This window comes from Artemia franciscana, chromosome 21, assembly GCF_032884065.1.
Source record: "Artemia franciscana chromosome 21, ASM3288406v1, whole genome shotgun sequence".
NCBI classification, from domain to species: Eukaryota; Metazoa; Arthropoda; class Branchiopoda; order Anostraca; family Artemiidae; genus Artemia; species Artemia franciscana.
In genome coordinates, this window is record NC_088883.1 from 27,502,121 (window position 1) to 27,524,114 (window position 21,994).

General features: G+C 35.7%; 1 protein-coding gene across 3 annotated transcripts in view; it reads left to right on the forward strand.

Moving 5' to 3' along the window:
- Positions 1–21,994, forward strand: part of LOC136040666 (zinc finger protein 287-like) — a 49,718-nt gene that overhangs the window by 19,006 nt on the left and 8,718 nt on the right. For all 3 annotated transcript variants that reach the window (XM_065724958.1, XM_065724957.1, XM_065724959.1), the window contains 2 exons: positions 3,009–3,179; positions 14,570–14,740. In XM_065724958.1, coding sequence (XP_065581030.1) covers positions 3,009–3,179; positions 14,570–14,740 — 342 coding nt within the window. The remainder of the gene's footprint in view (positions 1–3,008; positions 3,180–14,569; positions 14,741–21,994) is intronic.

A 21,994-nucleotide genomic window follows, 5' to 3' on the forward strand; every position in this document is an offset into this window, starting at 1 on the left:
AAATACCAAACAAACCCATTCAGAAGACCTCCATGTTACGTTCCCGCTCCTTCCCATTTCAATTGCCGAATCTCCTCAGTCTCGTTATTTGCATCAAATGAACACAAGAATCTTCAACAAGTATCCAATAGCAAATCCAGAAACCCTGGTATGATAAATCACTCATCCTCCTACTCATTTCCAAGAATCCTTCCTGCAAATATAAGGTCACTGGTAAATAAAATGGAAGAACTACAAATTATTATTGACAAAATGATTGATATTGCTTGCCTAAACGTGGTCTGCCTCTAAAGAATTTGCTTGATTCCTAATTATGACACCCATTTTAAGCCCAGATTGGACAAAGATGGTATTCCTCTATCTCATGTTAGAGGAGTGGCCCTCCCAAATCGGATTCTTTCATTTTCTGAAATAGAGAACAACTCCAAAACTGAAGTTCTATGGCTCTGGACCACACCCAAAAACCTCTCAAAAGAAGTATCTTGCATGATTTTTTGTATTATTTATTACCCTCCTCGTAGTGGATTTAAGAAGGAGCTGACGGCATATCTGCAACTTTATACTGACAGAATTCGCCGCAAGTACCCTTAGGCTGCAATTACATTATATGGTGATTTTGATGAGCTAGACCAAAAGTGGCTTAGCTCTGCTCTTAGTCTTGATCAGGTAGTCTAGTCGCCTACACGCAATGATAAAATCCTAGACTTGATTTTTACCAACATTGAAGATTACTACTTTACCCCAAAAATAGCCCCTCCATTAGGGGCAAGCCATCCATACCATCTATGCATCTTTTGGACCCCTTTATCATCCTTTCCCCCAAAACCATTGATCAGTTATTCATATAGACCCATTACTGACGAGGAGATTGCCCATTTCAAAGTAAAACTCAGCTCCAAATCTTGGGCCAATATCCTATATCTTACCAATGGTGATGAAATGGCTTCTAAATTTTCCGCAGAACTTTTCCAGTTATACTGTGATACCTTTCCAGTGAAAAAAGTTAATCGCAAATCTACTTGTAAACCATGGATAAACCATGGAAACATTGTTATTAGCGAAATCCGTAAAGCAAGAAAGAAGCATTGTGCTCACGTGCTCAATAAGTTACTGTGTTCTAACCCTAAGAATTTCCACAAATGTATCCAAGATCTCATGGGAAAGATCTCTTCAAAGTTTTTCTTACTGGATAGTAATGGTGACCCAGTGAGTGCGGATATCATCAATAATTATTTTGCTTCAATTTGTAAAACCTACCCGCCACTCAAAAATATGCCGGCCAACAGTGCAGTGAGTGACATTCCCGTGGTTGAAATGCATCAGACCCTGCTTAAACTCAAAAATCTTGACATAAATAAGTCACCATATCCAGGTGATATCCCCACCAAATTGATTGTGAAATGTGCCCGATATTTAAGTGTACCTCTAACTGCAATTTTTAACCAATCTTTTGTAGATGGTATTTTTCCAGTATGTTTTAAACGAGCTATTGTATCACCTATACCGAAAAAAAAAGACCCCAAAAGTTCTCTCTGACTTAAGACCAATATCGAAAACCTCTACTTTCTCCAAAATTTTTGAAAGTTTTATTTGCAATTTCCTCTTTGACGATATTCAATATAAAATTAACTTAAATCAGTTTGGCTTTAGGCCAAATTATAGCACCACGCATTGCTTAATTTATATACTTGATACTGCATTCAAACATCTTGACTTAAATAGTTCCTATGTTGAGGCTGTTTTTGCTGATATTAGCAAAGCCTTTGACAACTTGGCTCATCAGACAGTCATTGATAATGCAAGGGCTTTAGGTGTCAGAGATTTTGTTTTACGTATGATACGTTTTGTTTTACGTTTTGATACGTTTGATATTACGTTTTTACGATATTACGTTTGATACGTTTGATATTACGTTTTGATACGTATGATACGTTTTGTTTTGTTTTACGTTTGTACGTATGATAGCCAGGTTTTTGTCTGGTCGTGAGTAATGTGTAGTCCTCCCTAACGGAGATTTATCAGGTTCTACCTCGATTTCCTCTGGAGCATCTCAAGGGACTAAATTAGGTCCTTTAGCATTTTTAATTGTTTTTAACAATGGTTACCGAATTTTGACAACAGTTTTGAATTTGCGGATGATTTGACATTACTTAACCTTTGTTAAACCTCTAATACTTCCGTCATTAAACTTGACTCGCTCACTAACAACTTAAAGAATGATCTTGACAATGCTAAACTCAACCTATGCATACCTAAAAGCAGTTTAATGCTATTTGCCTTTTTAGAAAATATACCCCCAATCAATAATTACCCTTGCGTACCAAATTTAGATACTGTTAAACTGTTTGGTGTGCAGTTGGACAATGACCTTAAATGGAAGTCCCACACTTTTCACTTATTTAAATCTGGTAGTTTCCTCCTTAAATCTTTCTCCCTTCTCAAATGGTTCTCCATAACAATCCAGAACCTTAAAATAGTCTATTGTTCTTGAATAAGTGTGTTTTCATTTAGCTCAACATCCCCCTCAACATCTTCTTCAACTCATATCCTTATAATCACAGTGCTATTAGCTGTAGCATCGGTATCATACGCCTTTTTGACGACCTGGATGCAGACAGTGGGTTTCAACATCCACTTCAACATTCTCTGAAGTTTACCCCTATAAATTTAGAATTAGTAGTAGTAGTAGTAGTAGTAGTAGTAGCATTTTGGATATATTCCACTTTGGTTTGTTCAACAACCCCCTCAACATGCTCTGAAAGTCTCACCTTAATATCCTGAACCTTAGAAGGAGTGGTAGTTGCAGTACTACTAATGGTGGTGGTTGCAGTAGCAGTATTGTAAGTGGCAGTAGCAGTGCGTTCATAGTGCCCTTTGTTCTTTCTGCATCTCCCCCAACATGCTGTGAAAGTTTCAACTCAATACTCAAAGCTGCTCCTGAGATATTAGGTATACGTAGACAACTTAATTTGTTTCACGTCTCTTTTATTTACATTTTTTTTTTTTAGAAGCTGAAGATGCTTTTCCAGGTGACAGTCAGAAGCTCTTTGATTTTCCAAATCTTTTTTTGTCTCCCAAACCCGAATATACACCTCTGGTGGCATTGGCTGGCATTTCGGGAATTTGTAAACTTGAACCTGACACCCAGGAATTGGTAGCCAAATGTTCAGACTTTAAAGGTATATTTCAAACGTTTTGGGTTTTATAAGACCAAATGCAATAAAAGTTTATTGGAAAGACAGTAGGGAAAATGGTTGGCTTAGTAGGACTGCAGCTAATTTTACGATGGGACTTATCTAAATCCGTAGGTTTTTACTAAACCGTTTTGTATTGTAACAGGAGCGTTTTCAAGTTGTCAGCCGAAAGAGGATTGGCAAATGTTTTTTTTTTCTAAAAGCCAGCCAATAAAGCTTAAAGCGAAATCAATAATTTTTTTCATACTTAACATATAAACACCTTTATTACTATCCTGAATTCAATATGACGGATTATGACTTATGAACGAAAAGCCTGGTAATACCAGATACCAGAAATAGAACCCGGAAATAGTACCAGAAATTGAACCTGGCCGTAGCAATACAATGCAGGGTACACACAGTGACCTTACTTGTCAAGAAGCGTTGTTAAATTGATTACTTACTTAAATGAGCAGAACATGGGATATTATGATTTTGACTGACTCCCAGAATTTTTTGTGTAGAATATTAATTTATTCGAAGCTGTAGACTAAAACAAAAATACCAAAATAATTTTGTGCTACCAAAGGGAAGTGTTTTTTAATTGTATTTTTTTTTTTTTTTTTTTTTTTTTTTTTTTTTTTTTTTTTTTTTTTTTTTTTTTTTTTTTTTTTTTTAATAGATCAATTTTACTTGTAATATAAAACTAGAGCTACATATCAAGTCAAAAAAAGTCTCAATAAAGAAGAAGAAAGTCAGGTTTGAAATTCTAGTGAGACATACGAGGGTATAAACCTCTAGACTCAAAAAATACATCCTTTGGTGTAACTTCATTGAAAATTTAACTTTTATGATATTTTTTACTGTGAAAATTTATATTCGATAAAGGTATTACTTTTCGTGAAAAGAGGAGGGGAAATCAATGAAAGGATGTAAAAATATAATGACTATATATTTGAACAAAGTCAACTCTATAGTTGATTATTTTAACTATCCAACCAGTTGAACTAAGATGAGATGCGATTTATTACTGGAAAACGGCTATCACAAGCCCTGATGGGCCGAATTCGCAGTTTAGCTCCAATAAACAAAAAAGAACCAAAAACAAACAAGAAAAAAAATATTATAAGGGTAATGCCAAATATACAGTAATGTCAAAAACAATTAAAACTCTTAAAGTTAAAGGTCAATGCCGAATCAGCAAAATGTCAAAACAATGATAACTCGTAATACTAAAAAGATATAAAATAATTAAAACAAAAACAATTTAGTTACGGGATCAAAAATTAGAAAGATCGAAATTTGCAAAACTAAAGTTAAAATTATAAGGTAAAAAAGGAGTAAGGGTGGGGGGACTCACTGATTGAAATGTCAACTATATAAGGGATGAAATTTTCTCGGTATCTTCCAGTGACTATGACTTTTAGGGGGTGTTTCCCCCTATTTTCTAAAAGGACGCAAATTTTCTCAGGCTCGTAACTTTTGATGCGTAAGACTAAGCTTGATGAAACTTATATATTTAAAATCAGCATTAAAATGCGATTCTTTTGATGTAGCTATTGGTATCAAAATTCCATTTTTTAGAGTTTTGGTTTCTATTGAGCCGGGTCGCTCCTTACTACAGTTCGTTACCACGAACTGTTTGAAAACTTTTATTGGGCAAAAAGGGGTACTTTTGCTGAAGGTGAATGCAGGAGGTGAGGTCGAAGGGGTGAATATTGACTAGGGAAAAGGGTAATTGTCCGAGGGTTATGAATAACCCTCGGACAATTACCCTTTTGCGTTAGAACGCAAGGGATTTTTGCTCTCCTTTACTTAAGGGTGACTAGATTGGCTTTCCAAAGAAGGAAAATTCTTAATCACCTTTTTGACTGTCTCTATTCTGTCTGACAATTCAATGGAGATGCCAATATGCCAAACAGGAAAGACCTACTCCAGGTTTGGGTCTAGAAATGAGAGGAAAATCTTCAGAGAATCCCAGTTAGGACTTGTAAATTATTTAACTACTATGTTTGCCAGTCCCCTGTTGTCCCTGCTAACGATGGAATAAAAAACAACTTAAAAAATATATATTGACTTTTTAATCAGTTTAACTAACTATAAAGCCAGTTCTTAATTGTTAATATCATGACAGATTCAAACTTATAATCTTATAGATTCTATTTAGTACTAACAAAATAATTGCGAAACTGTGGCAATGGGATGGATTTTTAATTATAATCGCTACACAACACCTTTGAGACAAATTTCCTTACCCTCAAATGTATGATAAATAAAGAAAATATTGGGAAATTATTTGTCTGAGTCTAAAATGCATATCAGGAATCACTAGTTAATGCCTTAATTAGGGCTAGTTATGAGATATCATTGACAAAGATAACCGCGGTTTAAAGTTAATCCCATTTCTTGTGATTAAATAAAAGGTACTATAATTTGTCTAATTTTTTAGCCTCTTAATGAAGACGATTGTACTCTTTCACCCCATTCTTAGTTTCATGCGCCTCTCCTTAGCGGAAATGAAACCAAAGTTTCTGTACCTTCAAACGCATTGGAAGCAACTAATAAGTATACCAGGCAGCAAATGATGCCAACCCCTCATTGTGAACACGATCTTGTGTAGATTTAACAGCCAATTGTTAGTTACTGGTCTTCTCTTGTCAAATATTTTGAAGCAGAATTTTTTATTTTCTCCGCAGCACTAAGTTAGCCAAATCTGGAAATTTCTGAAATTCTAAATTAAAAAGATTAGTATGAAACCAATTATGCATATATTTGGAACAGTTCATCAAAGACTGGATCAATGTTGACAAAATCAACCCTGTCTTGGTCCTGAAGTTGGTATCTTTGCCGCAGGTCATATATCTAATATCACTACTTTGAAAATAGCGACGAAGACCACACTGCCTTTCCATAACAAACAAATACAAAGTAGAGACAATAGGGAAAATCTTTTCAAGACAGTGGAAATTAATTCTGTGGATATTTCGGCCCTATGTCCAAGGGCCGTCTTCAGCACAATACAAGAATAAGAGAGAAACTATATATATATATAAATGAACTTACATCAAATTGTGAGAATTAAAACTAAATAATTAAAAACACTTTTTAAAACTTTTTTTAAAATAGCCCTAGCATTCTTACTTCAACGAAGTTCAACCAGGACTGGCGAAAAGAATGAAATGGGAATATAAGCTCATTCAAACCGAAATATCCACATAATTAATTTCCACTGTCTTGAAAAGATTTTCGCTATTGTCTCTACTTTGTATTTGTTTACTACTTTGAAAGGAGCAGATGAAAAGTTTAATTATATTTAGTTAAGCCTTACCTTTGAATTCGTTTTATGTCTCGCCTTACCTTTGAATTCGTTTTATGTCTCTTTTTTGTGTATTTTGATTTAAAAGTTGAAGATGTATTACCAGATTACAATTAGGAGCTCTTTGATGTTCTAAATCGTTTTTTGTCATCCGAAACCTAAGATACTCCTCTGATTGCTTTGCCCGGTATTTCGGTAAGCTGTGAAACGTAAAATACAAAATCGACAACCATGCTGTGGGAGAAATTTTTAACATAAACTCATTTAATGAGTCATTAAGTCCATACTTATTAAGTATTTTTGAAACTCATTAAGTTCCTACGTTGAGGCTGTTTTTCTGATATTAGCAAAGCCTTTGACAACTTGGATCATCAGACAGTCATTGATAATGCAAGGGCTTTAGGTGTCAGAGATTTCGTTTTACGTATTATAGCCAGTTTTTTGTCTGTTCGTGAGTAATGTGTAGTCCTGGGACAACTTGGGACTTGTGAATTTAAACATGATGCACAAGAATTTGGAGCCAAATGTTTTGGACACTTAAGGTACATCTCAAACCTTTGGGTTTTATAGAATCAAATGCATCCAGAAAACTTTTGCTGGAAAGACAATAGGGCGAATGGACTATCTACTAGGACTTTAGCTAATCTCACGATTGGACTTATCTCAATGCATAGGTTTTTACCAAACCCTTTTGTAGTCTAACAGGAACCTTTTCAAGTCACCTGAAAGAAGATTAGCTGAATGCTTATTATTTTTTTGTGTCTTAATTAACATATAAGCCCCTTTATTATTATTATTATTATTCTGATTTCAAAATGACAGATTATGCTTTAAAAACGTACAGAAGATGACAGCTTGGTAATACGGATCGCGGAGATTGAGGGAGGCTCTGGCATCACAGTACAGGTCGACGCAGGGACCTTACTAGTCGAGAAACGTCATTAATCTGATTACTTACTAAACAAGCAGAAGATGGGCTTTTATAGTCGTTTTATGGTGTATTATGGTGCTATAGAGTATTTATTTGCTTCAGGTCAGATTTCTAAAATTACTTCTTTAAAAGGAGCAAAGGAAAAGCTTAAATCTCTTTGGTGGTGGAGCTAGGTAAACGTCACATATTTTTAAGCATTTTTCTATTCAACCTTCATTTAAAAGTGGGCCCTGCCAGTATTTTTTGCCGAAACAGTGCTTTCAAGTCAGAAGTTGAAACATGACTCGATGGAATAAAAACTCGGCTAATTTTAAAGTAGTAAAACAAGATAATGCTTAGTGGATTCAAACCACTCATTCTCAGTTGGGTCATAAGAAGCTGCATTTAATAGCGTATTATTAGGTATTTTGCTTAAAGTACCCATTTTCCGACAATCCTTAAGCAGAGACGCATAGACAAAGATATGACCCGTGCACAAAACGCAATCAGAACAAAGTGCTAACGAATGAAGAACAATAAAAACGGCGGCTTCTTGAAAAACTACACTGTATATATACTGCAAAACTCAAATCGAAATCGAATATTTAGCTTTAACACAATTATTTGCGAAAACCATCTTTGTTGGCCCCTGGCAAGAATTGTAAGTAGCTGTAAGCTAAACAAACAAACAAACCAAAAAGTAAATTATACCTAGTGCCAACATCATTCTTTACTTGCAAAACTCAAATCGAGATCGAATATGTAGCTTTAACACAATTACTTGCAAAAACCATCTTTGTTGGCCCCAGGCAAGAATTGTAAGTAGCAGTAAGCTAAACAAACAAACAAACCAAAAAGTAAATTATACATTGTGCCAACATCGTTCTTTAATTGCAAAACTCAAATCGAAATCGAACATGTAGCTTTAGCACAATTACTTGCGAAAACCATCTTTGTTGGCCCCAGGCAAGAATTGTTGGTAGCTGTAAGCTAAACAAACAAACAAACCAAAAAGTAAATTATACATTGTGCCAACATCGTCCTTTAATTGCAAAACTCAAATCGAAATCGAACATGTAGCTTTAACACAATTACTTGCGAAAACCATCTTTGTTGGCCCCTGGCAAGAATTGTTGGTAGCTGTAAGCTAAACAAACAAACAAACCAAAAAGTAAATTATACATTGTGCCAACATCGTTCTTTAATTGCAAAACTCAAATCGAAATCGAACATGTAGCTTTAACACAATTACTTGCGAAAACCATCTTTGTTGGCCCCAGGCAAGAATTGTTGGTAGCTGTAAGCTAAACAAACAAACAAACCAAAAAGTAAATTATACATTGTGCCAACATCGTTCTTTAATTGCAAAACTCAAATCGAAATCGAACATGTAGCTTTAACACAATTACTTGCGAAAACCATCTGTTGGCCCAGGCAAGAATTGTTGGTAGCTGTAAGCTAAACAAACAAACAAACCAAAAAATAAGTTACACATTGTGCCAACATCGTTCTTTAATTACAAAACTCAAATCGAAATCGAATATGTAGCTTTAACACAATTACTTGCGAAAACCATCTGTTGGCCCCAGGCAAGAATTGTAAGTAGCTGTAAGCTAAACAAACAAACAAACCAAAAAAAAATTATACATTGTGCCAACATCATTGTTTACTTGCGAAACTCAAATCGAGATCGAATATGTAGCTTTAACACAATTACTTGCGAAAACCATCTTTGTTGGCCCCAGGCAAGAATTGTAAGTAGCTGTAAGCTAAACAAACAAACAAACCAAAAAGTAAATTATACATTGTGCCAACATCGTTCTTTAATTGCAAAACTCAAATCGAAATCGAACATGTAGCTTTAGCACAATTACTTGCGAAAACCATCTTTGTTGGCCCCAGGCAAGAATTGTTGGTAGCTGTAAGCTAAACAAACAAACAAACCAAAAAGTAAATTATACATTGTGCCAACATCGTTCTTTAATTGCAAAACTCAAATCGAAATCGAACATGTAGCTTTAACACAATTACTTGCGAAAACCATCTTTGTTGGCCCCTGGCAAGAATTGTTGGTAGCTGTAAGCTAAACAAACAAACAAACCAAAAAGTAAATTATACATTGTGCCAACATCGTTCTTTAATTGCAAAACTCAAATCGAAATCGAACATGTAGCTTTAACACAATTACTTGCGAAAACCATCTTTGTTGGCCCCAGGCAAGAATTGTTGGTAGCTGTATGCTAAACAAACAAACAAACCTAAAAGTAAATTATACATTGTGCCAACATCTTTCTTTAATTGCAAAACTCAAATCGAAATCGAACATGTAGCTTTAACACAATTACTTGCGAAAACCATCTGTTGGCCCCAGGCAAGAATTGTTGGTAGCTGTAAGCTAAACAAACAAACAAACCAAAAAATAAGTTACACATTGTGCCAACATCGTTCTTTAATTACAAAACTCAAATCGAAATCGAATATGTAGCTTTAACACAATTACTTGCGAAAACCATCTGTTGGCCCCAGGCAAGAATTGTAAGTAGCTGTAAGCTAAACAAACAAACAAACCAAAAAGTAAATTATACATTGTGCCAACATCGTTCTTTAATTGCAAAACTCAAATCGAAATCGAACATGTAGCTTTAACACAATTACTTGCGAAAACCATCTTTGTTGGCCCCAGGCAAGAATTGTTGGTAGCTGTAAGCTAAACAAACAAACAAACCAAAAAGTAAATTATACATTGTGCCAACATCGTTCTTTAATTGCAAAACTCAAATCGAAATCGAACATGTAGCTTTAACACAATTACTTGCGAAAACCATCTTTGTTGGCCCCAGGCAAGAATTGTTGGTAGCTGTAAGCTAAACAAACAAACAAACCAAAAAGTAAATTATACATTGTGCCAACATCGTTCTTTAATTGCAAAACTCAAATCGAAATCGAACATGTAGCTTTAACACAATTACTTGCGAAAACCATCTTTGTTGGCCCCTGGCAAGAATTGTTGGTAGCTGTAAGCTAAACAAACAAACAAACCAAAAAATAAATTACACATTGTGCCAACATCGTTCTTTAATTGCAAAACTCAAATCGAAATCGAACATGTAGCTTTAACACAATTACTTGCGAAAACCATCTTTGTTGGCCCCAGGCAAGAATTGTTGGTAGCTGTAAGCTAAACAAACAAACAAACCAAAAAGTAAATTATACATTGTGCCAACATCGTTCTTTAATTGCAATCGAAATCGAACATGTAGCTTTAGCACAATTACTTGCGAAAACCATCTTTGTTGGCCCCAGGCAAGAATTGTTGGTAGCTGTAAGCTAAACAAACAAACAAACCAAAAAGTAAATTATATATTGTGCCAACATCGTTCTTTAATTGCAAAACTCAAATCGAAATCGAACATGTAAGCTTTAACACAATTACTTGCGAAAACCATCTTTGTTGGCCCCTGGCAAGAATTGTTGGTAGCTGTAAGCTAAACAAACAAACAAACCAAAAAGTAAATTATACATTGTGCCAACATCGTTCTTTAATTGCAAAACTCAAATCGAAATCGAACATGTAGCTTTAACACAATTACTTGCGAAAACCATCTGTTGGCCCCTGGCAAGAATTGTTGGTAGCTGTAAGCTAAACAAACAAACAAACCAAAAAATAAATTACACATTGTGCCAACATCGTTCTTTAATTGCAAAACTCAAATCGAAATCGAACATGTAGCTTTAACACAATTACTTGCGAAAACCATCTTTGTTGGCCCCAGGCAAGAATTGTGGTAGCTGTAAGCTAAACAAACAAACAAACCAAAAAGTAAATTATACATGTGCCAACATCGTTCTTTAATTGCAAAACTCAAATCGAAATCGAACATGTAGCTTTAACACAATTACTTGCGAAAACCATCTTTGTTGGCCCCAGGCAAGAATTGTTGGTAGCTGTAAGCTAAACAAACAAACAAACCAAAAAGTAAATTATACATTGTGCCAACATCGTTCTTTAATTGCAAAACTCAAATCGAAATCGAACATGTAGCTTTAACACAATTACTTGCGAAAACCATCTGTTGGCCCCAGGCAAGAATTGTTGGTAGCTGTAAGCTAAACAAACAAACAAACCAAAAAGTAAATTATACATTGTGCCAACATCGTTCTTTAATTGCAAAACTCAAATCGAAATCGAATATGTAGCTTTAACACAATTACTTGCAAAAACCATCTGTTGGCCCCAGGCAAGAATTGTTGGTAGCTGTAAGCTAAACAAACAAACAAACCAAAAATAAGTTACACATTGTGCCAACATCGTTCTTTAATACAAAACTCAAATCGAAATCGAATATGTAGCTTTAACACAATTACTTGCGAAAACCATCTGTTGGCCCCAGGCAAGAATTGTAAGTAGCTGTAAGCTAAACAAACAAACACACCAAAAAGTAAATTATACATTGTGCCAACATCGTTCTTTAATTGCAAAACTCAAATCGAAATCGAACATGTAGCTTTAACACAATTACTTGCGAAAACCATCTTTGTTGGCCCCAGGCAAGAATTGTTGGTAGCTGTAAGCTAAACAAACAAACAAACCAAAAAGTAAATATACATTGTGCCAACATCGTTCTTTAATTGCAAAACTCAAATCGAAATCGAACATGTAGCTTTAACACAATTACTTGCGAAAACCATCTGTTGGCCCCAGGCAAGAATTGTTGGTAGCTGTAAGCTAAACAAACAAACAAACCAAAAAATAAGTTACACATTGTGCCAACATCGTTCTTTAATTACAAAACTCAAATCGAAATCGAATATGTAGCTTTAACACAATTACTTGCGAAAACCATCTGTTGGCCCCAGGCAAGAATTGTAAGTAGCTGTAAGCTAAACAAACAAACAAACCAAAAAGTAAATTATACATTGTGCCAACATCGTTCTTTAATTGCAAAACTCAAATCGAAATCGAACATGTAGCTTTAACACAATTACTTGCGAAAACCATCTTTGTTGGCCCCAGGCAAGAATTGTTGGTAGCTGTAAGCTAAACAAACAAACAAACCAAAAAGTAAATTATACATTGTGCCAACATCGTTCTTTAATTGCAAAACTCAAATCGAAATCGAACATGTAGCTTTAACACAATTACTTGCGAAAACCATCTTTGTTGGCCCCAGGCAAGAATTGTTGGTAGCTGTAAGCTAAACAAACAAACAAACCAAAAAGTAAATTATACATTGTGCCAATATCGTTCTTTAATTGCAAAACTCAAATCGAAATCGAACATGTAGCTTTAACACAATTACTTGCGAGAACCATCTGTTGGCCCCAGGCAAGAATTGTTGGTAGCTGTAAGCTAAACAAACAAACAAACCAAAAAATAAGTTACACATTGTGCCAACATCGTTCTTTAATTACAAAACTCAAATCGAAATCGAATATGTAGCTTTAACACAATTACTTGCGAAAACCATCTGTTGGCCCCAGGCAAGAATTGTAAGTAGCTGTAAGCTAAACAAACAAACAAACCAAAAAGTAAATTATACATTGTGCCAACATTGTTCTTTAATTGCAAAACTCAAATCGAAATCGAACATGTAGCTTTAACACAATTACTTGCAAAAACCATCTTTGTTGGCCCCAGGCAAGAATTGTTGGTAGCTGTAAGCTAAACAAACAAACAAACCAAAAAGTAAATTATACATTGTGCCAACATCGTTCTTTAATTGCAAAACTCAAATCGAAATCGAACATGTAGCTTTAACACAATTACTTGCGAAAACCATCTTTGTTGGCCCCAGGCAAGAATTGTTGGTAGCTGTAAGCTAAACAAACAAACAAACCAAAAAGTAAATTATACATTGTGCCAACATTGTTCTTTAATTGCAAAACTCAAATCGAAATCGAACATGTAGCTTTAACACAATTACTTGCGAAAACCATCTTTGTTGGCCCCAGGCAAGAATTGTTGGTAGCTGTAAGCTAAACAAACAAACAAACCAAAAAGTAAATTATACATTGTGCCAACATCGTTCTTTAATTGCAAAACTCAAATCGAGATCGAACATGTAGCTTTAACACAATTACTTGCGAAAACCATCTGTTGGCCCCAGGCAAGAATTGTTGGTAGCTGTAAGCTAAACAAACAAACAAACCAAAAAATAAGTTACACATTGTGCCAACATCGTTCTTTAATTACAAAACTCAAATCGAAATCGAATATGTTTCGATTGTGCTACCTATGATAATTACGAAACTGTGGCGGTGGGATGTATATTTAATTAAAATCGCTACATAACTCCGTTGACACAAACTTTGTTGCCCTGAGAAGTACAAGAAACAAAGGAATCTAGGCAAATTATTTATTTTGGCCTAAAATGTATTTCAAGAATCAGTAGAATATGCAAAAACAGTTATATAATTATAATAGTCATATAGTTATACTATTATAATATAGTTATAACTTATAAAGCTATAGAGTTATAATGTATTTCAGGAATCATTAGTAGATGTGCAAATAGTTATGTAGTTGTTGCAATAGTTATAATTTATCATCGCCAAAGATGACCACGGTTTAAAGAAAACCTCATTTCTTTTGATCAAATAAAAGGTAAACTAATTTGTCGAATAGTTTACCCTCTTAATGAAGATGATCGAACTCTTGCCATTTATTCTTAGTTTCGTGTGCCTCTCCTTAGCGGAAATGAAACAAAAGTTTCCGCACCTTCAAATGTATTGGAAGCAACTAATAAGTATACCAGGTAGCAAAAGATGCCGACCCCTCAGTATGAAGACACTCATGGCTAAACAACCAATTGTTAACTATAGGTATTTTCTTGTCATGTATTTTGCAGCAGAATTTTTTGTTTGCTCCACAGCACTAAATTTGGCAACACTCTTGAAATTTCAAAATTTTGCATGGAACATATTCGTATGAAATCAATTATGCATATATTTTGAACAGCTCATCAAAGACGGGATCAATGTTGACAAAATCAACCCTTTCTTGGTCCTAAGGTCCTAGGGTCCTAAGTCCTAACGTTGATCTCCTTGCTGCAGGTCAAATTTATAATGTCAGTACTTTGAGAAGGTCAAAGGAAAAGCTTTTTTTTTTTTAGTTAAGCCTCACCTTTGAATTGGGTTTATGTCTCTATTATTTATACTTTGTTTTAGAACTTGAAGACGCTTTACCAGATGACAATAAAGAGCTCGTTGATGTTCCAAATATTCTTTTGTCTCCCAAACGCCAAGATACTCCTTTGGTTGCTCTACCCGATATTTCCGGAAGTTGTAAACTTGAACACTACACACAGGAATTGGGAGCCACATGTTTGGACAATAAAGGTATATCTCACACGGTTGGGTTTTATAGAATCAAATGCATTCAATAAAATTTTGTTGGAAAGACAATATGGCCAATGAACTACCAACTAGGAAATTTCTAATTGACCATAATATCCTTGTAAATAAACTGTTGATTGAGTATCAAGTGAGTCCCTGTTTAGTTAAAATTGTTGCCTCGTTTTTTACAAATAGTTCTCAAGTGCTTAAATATGAAAATGTTTATTCTGATCCCCTTCCTATCTTCCTGTTTCCCCCAGGGAACCCTGATGGGTCCCATTTTATTCCTTATAATGGTTAATAGATTTATGACTGACCACACAGTGCGATGGAAGTATGTGGATGACCTGTCTGCACTTGAGGTTTGTCGACAAAATATTAAAAACTCAACTATGACATTACTTGACGATGTCACAGAGGCGGCTTCTTCGTCGAATATGAAAGTTAAGGCTAATAAATCGTCGGTTATGATAATTAATTTTTTAAATCATCCCCTTCTTTCACAAACTCCACTCCTCCCAAAATCCCTGTCACATCCATTAAACTACTTGGGGTGACAATCACTGCTGACTTGATGTGGGATGCCCATGTTCAAAATATACTAAAGCAAGCTTCCCCTTCGGTTTCCCTTCTAAAACTTTTGTTAAAGTTTTCTTGCCCCCTTAAGGATCTTCTCCAACTTTATTGTTCTTTTATTCGGCCAATTAGTTTGCTCATCCAGTGTGGCATTTCGGTCTTTCTTCAGAGCATATTTATAAGATTGAAAATGTCCAAAAACGAGCACTTAGAATCATAAATGGTGAAGGGAAGTTTCCATATCATTATCTACTTGGTAAGTTCAAGCTCACCACATTGGCCGAGAGAAGGCACCTCCTATGCCTTTGTTCCAGTACCAAGACCCTGGTTGTTTCTCGATTATGTTCCATTATCCCCGAACTCTACCTTCCCGCCCGCAACAGACCATCCCGTATACAATCCCCAAACTGACTCCCATCCCCGCTAAACATGAAAGATATCGGAAGAGTTTTGTTCCAAGTTTTGGTGAGTTATATAATAGCCAGGAAAATTAGTCATTAATTTTATTGTTTTCTATTTATTTTTTTCTTTTTGACTTTTTAACTAAGTTTTAACTCGTCATATTTTTTATGTATTTTCATTAATTTTATTGTTACCTATTTATTTTTCATTTTTGACTTTTTTATTAAGTGTTGACTCTTTTATGTTTATGCAAGTTTTTTCGATGTTATATATATCTATATTTGCTAGCGCTTGTTTTACGTAAAATTCAAATTCGGCAACCATGCTGTGAGAGAAATTTTTAACATAAAATAATATTCTATTCTAGGACTTTAGCTAATGAACTAGGACCTATTTACTTAAAGGAGCAGAATATGGGCTGTTATGGTCAGGTTATGGTTTATTTCTTTGCTTCAGGTCAAATTTCTAATTTTAGTACTTTGAAAGGAGCAAAAGAAAAGCATAAATTTCTTTTATGGCTGTGCTCGATAATTGCCACGTATCTTTAAGCATTTTTCTGTTTTGGTCCAGTCTTGATTTATAACCGGTGCCTGTCAGTATTTCTTCCAGAACGGAGCTTTCAAATCCAAAGCAGAAGTATGACTCGATGGAATAAAAGTTTGGCTTCTTTTAAAGCAGTTAAATTCGAAAATGCTTAGTGGATATAAACCACTCATCCTCAGTTGGGTCATAAGAAGCAGCATATAATAGGTTATTATTAGGTATAAACAAAGTAATGACCCGCATACGAAACGCAATCAGAACAAGTGCTTAAGCAGGAAGAACAATCAAACGGTGGCTTTAAAAACTTCAAATACTTTAACAAATACTGCAGAAGGCTTTAACAAATACTGAAGAAGGCTTTAACAAATACTTGCAGGCTTTAAAAAATACTTGCAGGCTTTAACAAATACTGCAGAAGAAAGAATTGTAAGTAGCTTTCATACTACTTTCATGATGAACCATATTCATCAATCCAGATTTTTTTTTCAAAACTTCTTAAAGAATTGGGACAAAAAACAAATCAAACTTTAGCGTAAAGTTTGAGGTGAGTCCTCCCTCATACACCTAATAATTTCTTTTCAATACACATATTGCCAAAAAAAGTAGTAGTAGTAGCAGTATTAATATGCACATATTGCCTTAAGGTCAGTTGAACACCCCCTCGCCCTCATCTTGCTCTTTATGCTTCAAGTTTGTAAGCTTAGCTGTTCCTAAGATATTGCTTATGCGCCCCTTTGATAACTGGTATACACGTAGTGTGTTTTGATTTAGTTCAACTTTCTCCTCAACATTTTCTATAATTTTTGCCTTAATATCCTCAGGCCTAGTAGTAGTCACCTTAGAAATAGTAGTTGCAATAGTAGGAGTGGTTGTGGTGGAAGTAGTAATAGTAGTATCCTGCATAGATTGCCTTTTGCCAGATGATCATTCCCTTCGTCATTACTGGAAATTTTTAAGGTGATGGGATCTTAATGAAATTTGATATTTTGAAGGATATTGTGTCTCAGAGTTCTTATTTTAAATCCCGACCAGATCTGGTGACATTGGGGGGAGCTGGAGGGGAGAACCTAAAATCTTGAAAAACGGTTAGAGTGGAGGGATCGGGATGAAACTTGGTGGGAAAAATAAGCAGAAGTCCTAGATACGTTATTGACATAACCGGAATGGATCTGCTCTGTTTGGGGTAGTTGGGAAGGGGGGGGGGGGGTTAATTCTGAAAAATTAGTAAAAATGAGGTATTTTTAATTTACGAAGGAGTGATCGGATCTCAATGAAATTTGAATTTTGGAAGGATATCGTGTCTCAGAGCTCTTATTTAAAATCTCGACTGGATCCGGTGACATTGGGGGGAATTGAGGGCGGGGGGACCTAAAATCTTGGAAAACGCTTAGAGTGGAGGGATCGGGATGAAACTTGGTGGGGAAAATAATCAGAAGTCCTAGATACGTTATTGACATAACTGGAATGGATTTTCTCTGTTTAGGGGAGTTAGGGGGAGGGGTTAATTCTGAAAAATTAGAAAAAAATTAGGTATTTTTAACTTACGAAGGAGTGATTAGATCTCAATGAAATTTGAAGTTTGGAAGGATATCGTGTCTCAGAGCTCTTATTTAAAATCTTGACTGGATCCGGTGACATTGAGGGGAATTGAGGGCGGGGGGGACCTAAAATCTTGGAAAACGCTTAGAGTGGAGGGGTCGGGATGAAACTTGGTGGGAAAAATAAGCACAAGTCCTAGATACGTGACTGACATAACCGCAACGGATCTGTTCTCTTTGGAAGAGTTGGGGGAGGGGGGTTAGTTCTGAACAAATTAGAAAAATGAGGTATTTTTAACTTACGAAGGAGTGATCGGATCTTAATGAAATTTGAAGTTTGGATCTATATCGTGTCTCAGAGCTCTTATTTTTAATCCTGACTGGATCCGGGGACATTGGGGAGGAATTGAGGGGGGGGGGCTAAAATCTTGGAAAACGCTTAGAGTGGAGGGATTGGGATGAAACTTGGCTGGAAAAATAAGCACAAGTCCTAGATACATGATTGACACAACCGGGACGGATCCGCTCTCTTTGGGGGAGTGGGGGTGAGGGTTAATTCTGAAACATTTGAAAAATGAGGTATTTTTAACTTACGAAGGAGTGATCGGATCTTAATGAAATTTGATGCTTGGAAGGATATCATGTTTCAGAGCTCTTATATTAAATCTTGACCTTATCCGGTGAAGGGGAAGTTGGGGGGTAACCTAAAATCTTGGAAAATGCTTAGAGTGGAGGGATCGGGATGAAACTTGGTGGGAAAAATAAGCACAAGTCCTAGATACGGGATTGATATAACCAGAACGGATCTGCTCTCTTTGGGGGAGTTGGGGGGGGGAGGGTTAATTCTAAAAAATTAGAAAAAATGAGGTATTTTAAACTTGTGAAAGAGTGATCGTATATTAATGAAATTTCATATTTAGAAGGACCTCAAAACTCAGATCTCTTATTTTTTATCCCGACCGGATCCAGTGTCATTAGGAGGGGGGGGGCGAAAATCTTGGAAAACTCTTAAAGCGGAGATATCAGGATGAATCTTGGTGGACAGAATAAGCACAAGTCCAAGATAGGTGTCTGACATAACCGGACCAGATGTGCTCTCTTTGGTGGAGTTGAGGCGGGGGGGGGGAGTAATTTGGAAAAATTATAAAAAATGAGGTATTTGTAACTTACGAGCGGGTGATCAGATCTCGATGAAATTTGATATCTAGAAGGATCTTGTGCTTTAAAACTCTCATTTAAATCCCGACCAGATCCGGTGACATTGAAGGGAGTTGGAGGGGGAAGCCGGAATTCTTGGAAAACGTGAAAATCGAGGTATCTTACGAATGGGAGATCGGATCTCAATGAAACTTGATATATAGAAGAATCTTGTGTCTCAGGTACTCCATTTTCAATTCGAATCAGATCCGGGGACATAGAGGGTTGGAGGTGGGAAACAGAAATCTTGGAAACCGGAAATCTTGGAAAACGCTTAGAGTGGAGATATCGGGATGAAACTTGATGGGAAGAATAAGCACAAGTTATAGATACGAGATTGACATAATTGGTACGGATCCGTTCTCTTTGGGGGAGCTGGGGGTTGTTAATTTAGAAAAATTGAGGTATTTTTAACTTAAGAACGGGTGACCGGATCTTAATGAAATTTGATATTTAGAAGGAACTCATGTCTCAGAGCTCTTATTTCAAATCCCGACCAGATCTGTTGCCATTGGGGGGAGTTTTAGGGGGAAACCAGAAATCTTGGAAAATGCTTATAAATGTCGTAGATACGTGATTGACGTAACCTGACTGGATCCGCTCTCTTTGGGGGAATTAGGTGGTGGGGTTCAGTGCTTTGGCGAGTTTGGTGCTTCTGTACGTTCTAGGAAGATGAAAATTGGTAGGTGTGTCAGGGAGCTGTACAAATTGACTTGATAAAGTTGTTTTCCCTGATTCGAACATCGGGGGGCTAAAGGGAGAGGAAACATTAGAAAAATTGTGGTATTTTTAACTTGCGAGTGGGTGATCGGATCTTAATGAATTTTCATATTTAGAAGGGTCTCGTGACTAAGAGCTCTTATTTTAAATCCCGACCGGCATTAAGCCTCTGATTTTCCTTTTAAAGCAATCTATTGTTTCTTAGAATTTTGCTAGAGCTCATACCATATGAGCTCTTGGCTCTTCCGACCTCGTCACAAGTGCCATAGGAGCTCTTAGCTCTTGTTGTTTAGTGCAGCAGTCCTCCAAAATTTCCCTGAATGCTTCACCCGGGTGGCTTTTATCTATTTGGGAAAAAAGTTCAAATTCACAATAACAAAAATAAAAAATAACATAATAATACACAATAGCAAAAAATTCCTTTTCGCAATAACAAAACAATTTGACAGTAGCTTTTCTAATAAAATTTTGATCGACTTTCTTAGAAGAAACGGTGTGTGGGTTGGTGGCTAGTTGCCCTTCAATCACTTATGACTGTTAAACTTTCACTAGAACTTTCAATCTCTAGTGATCCCCTTCCGAAGTTTCTACTTCTGCTGTTATTACCACTATTACTAAGGCTAAGGGTATAAAAGAAAACTTTCATGGATTGTTTAGGGTATTTTTAACTGAATCTACATATGAAATATTTTAGGTTACTAGGATTTATTTTTCTTATTTTCACAGCGCCTGGTACTTAAAGGTATCTGATGACCTCGTTTGGTACTTAAAGGCTATTCAATGACCTCGTTTTGAAAATTCGAGGTTTTAAATGTCTTGAATCTTCTTTTGAAGGAGTCAACAAATGGGATTTGCAGGAATAACATTAAAGGAAGATCGTCCCAGATAGAAGTGTAAGGCCGAATGAAGCTCTTCCTCAAGAACTCGATTCTAGGCTTTTCCACCTTAGATAGTTCGATTGAGCTATGTGCCGTCACGTTCGCCTTGACGGTTGGACAAAGGGGGAAACAACGCGAGAAAGCTCGTTTGAGGGAGGTGAATTTATGTACTTGTAGAAAACAGTCATCGATGCTACATCAAACTTTTCATTTGGAGTCTGGAGTGAGTCATATGTAGATGTGCAGCCCGGCCTGTTTGCCCTATTCAGGATCTTCTGGAGTGGTGCTAATAGTGTTTTGGGGTGCCAGCATAGAGCGAGCATCCAGATTCAGCTGTGGGTTTGATACAGGATTTGTAAGTGGGATAATCGATCTAGATGGAAGAAGGTTTTTGCATCGAAGAGTAACTCCGAGCTTTCTTGCAAAGAAAGGTTCTCACCCGATCAAGGTGGTTATTCCAAGAGAGATCGGTGGAGAAATGAATCCTCGGTAGACGAATCTCGTCGACCCTCTTTACAGTTTTATTTTTGAAAATGAAACTGGGGTGTTCACGTGGCACCTTTCATTGAGTTTGAACTTTTTTTTCTTTTATTTTTACATTTGTACCTGTCAGAATTTTATACGGTAATTCTGGGATTGCGTTAACCATGTATAGAATCAAATTAATTTGAAAAGTAAAAAGGGAGCAATAAAAAAAAATAGATATTAATATTATATATCTTGTAACTTGATGTTGCAAGATATTGCATTTGGTCAAAAATTTTTTGACAAGACTCAGCTGAATGGAATATTGCTTTCTTATACTAGTTGAACAAAATAAAATGAAAAGAAACAAATATCAAGAAGATAATGATATAAGAAAGCAATAAGAATGACTGATATATTTTCAGACAAGTGACAATTCTATTTGGAAAGGGTATTTAAAAGGACTTTAATTATAATTCTTTCATTTTGTCAACTTATTTAATTTATATATTACCTTTTTATTATTCCACTAACCAAAAAACTTTTTTTGAAAGGCCAATGTTGCTTCCTTTACAATCGAATCACTGCCCCACAGTCTAGCTCTTGATGACAAATTTTTAGTTTAAAAACAATAATAGATAGTTTAAGCAGTATAATTGATAGAATTAGGATAGTAATAAGGGCTTGATCTCAGTTCCCAACAAAAACCATTACAAAGCTTGAACAACGCCATGTGCCGCCAGTCACTGTATGGCGTTGATAGTTATTTCCACTCTTATAAGTTTCCTTTATTCTCTCTATAAGTTTATAATATATATATATATATATATATATATATATATATATATATATATATATATATATATATATATATATATATATATATAAAGCTTAAAAAACAGCCGTATCTTAAAAAAAAGGAGAGTCACCGAAAACTC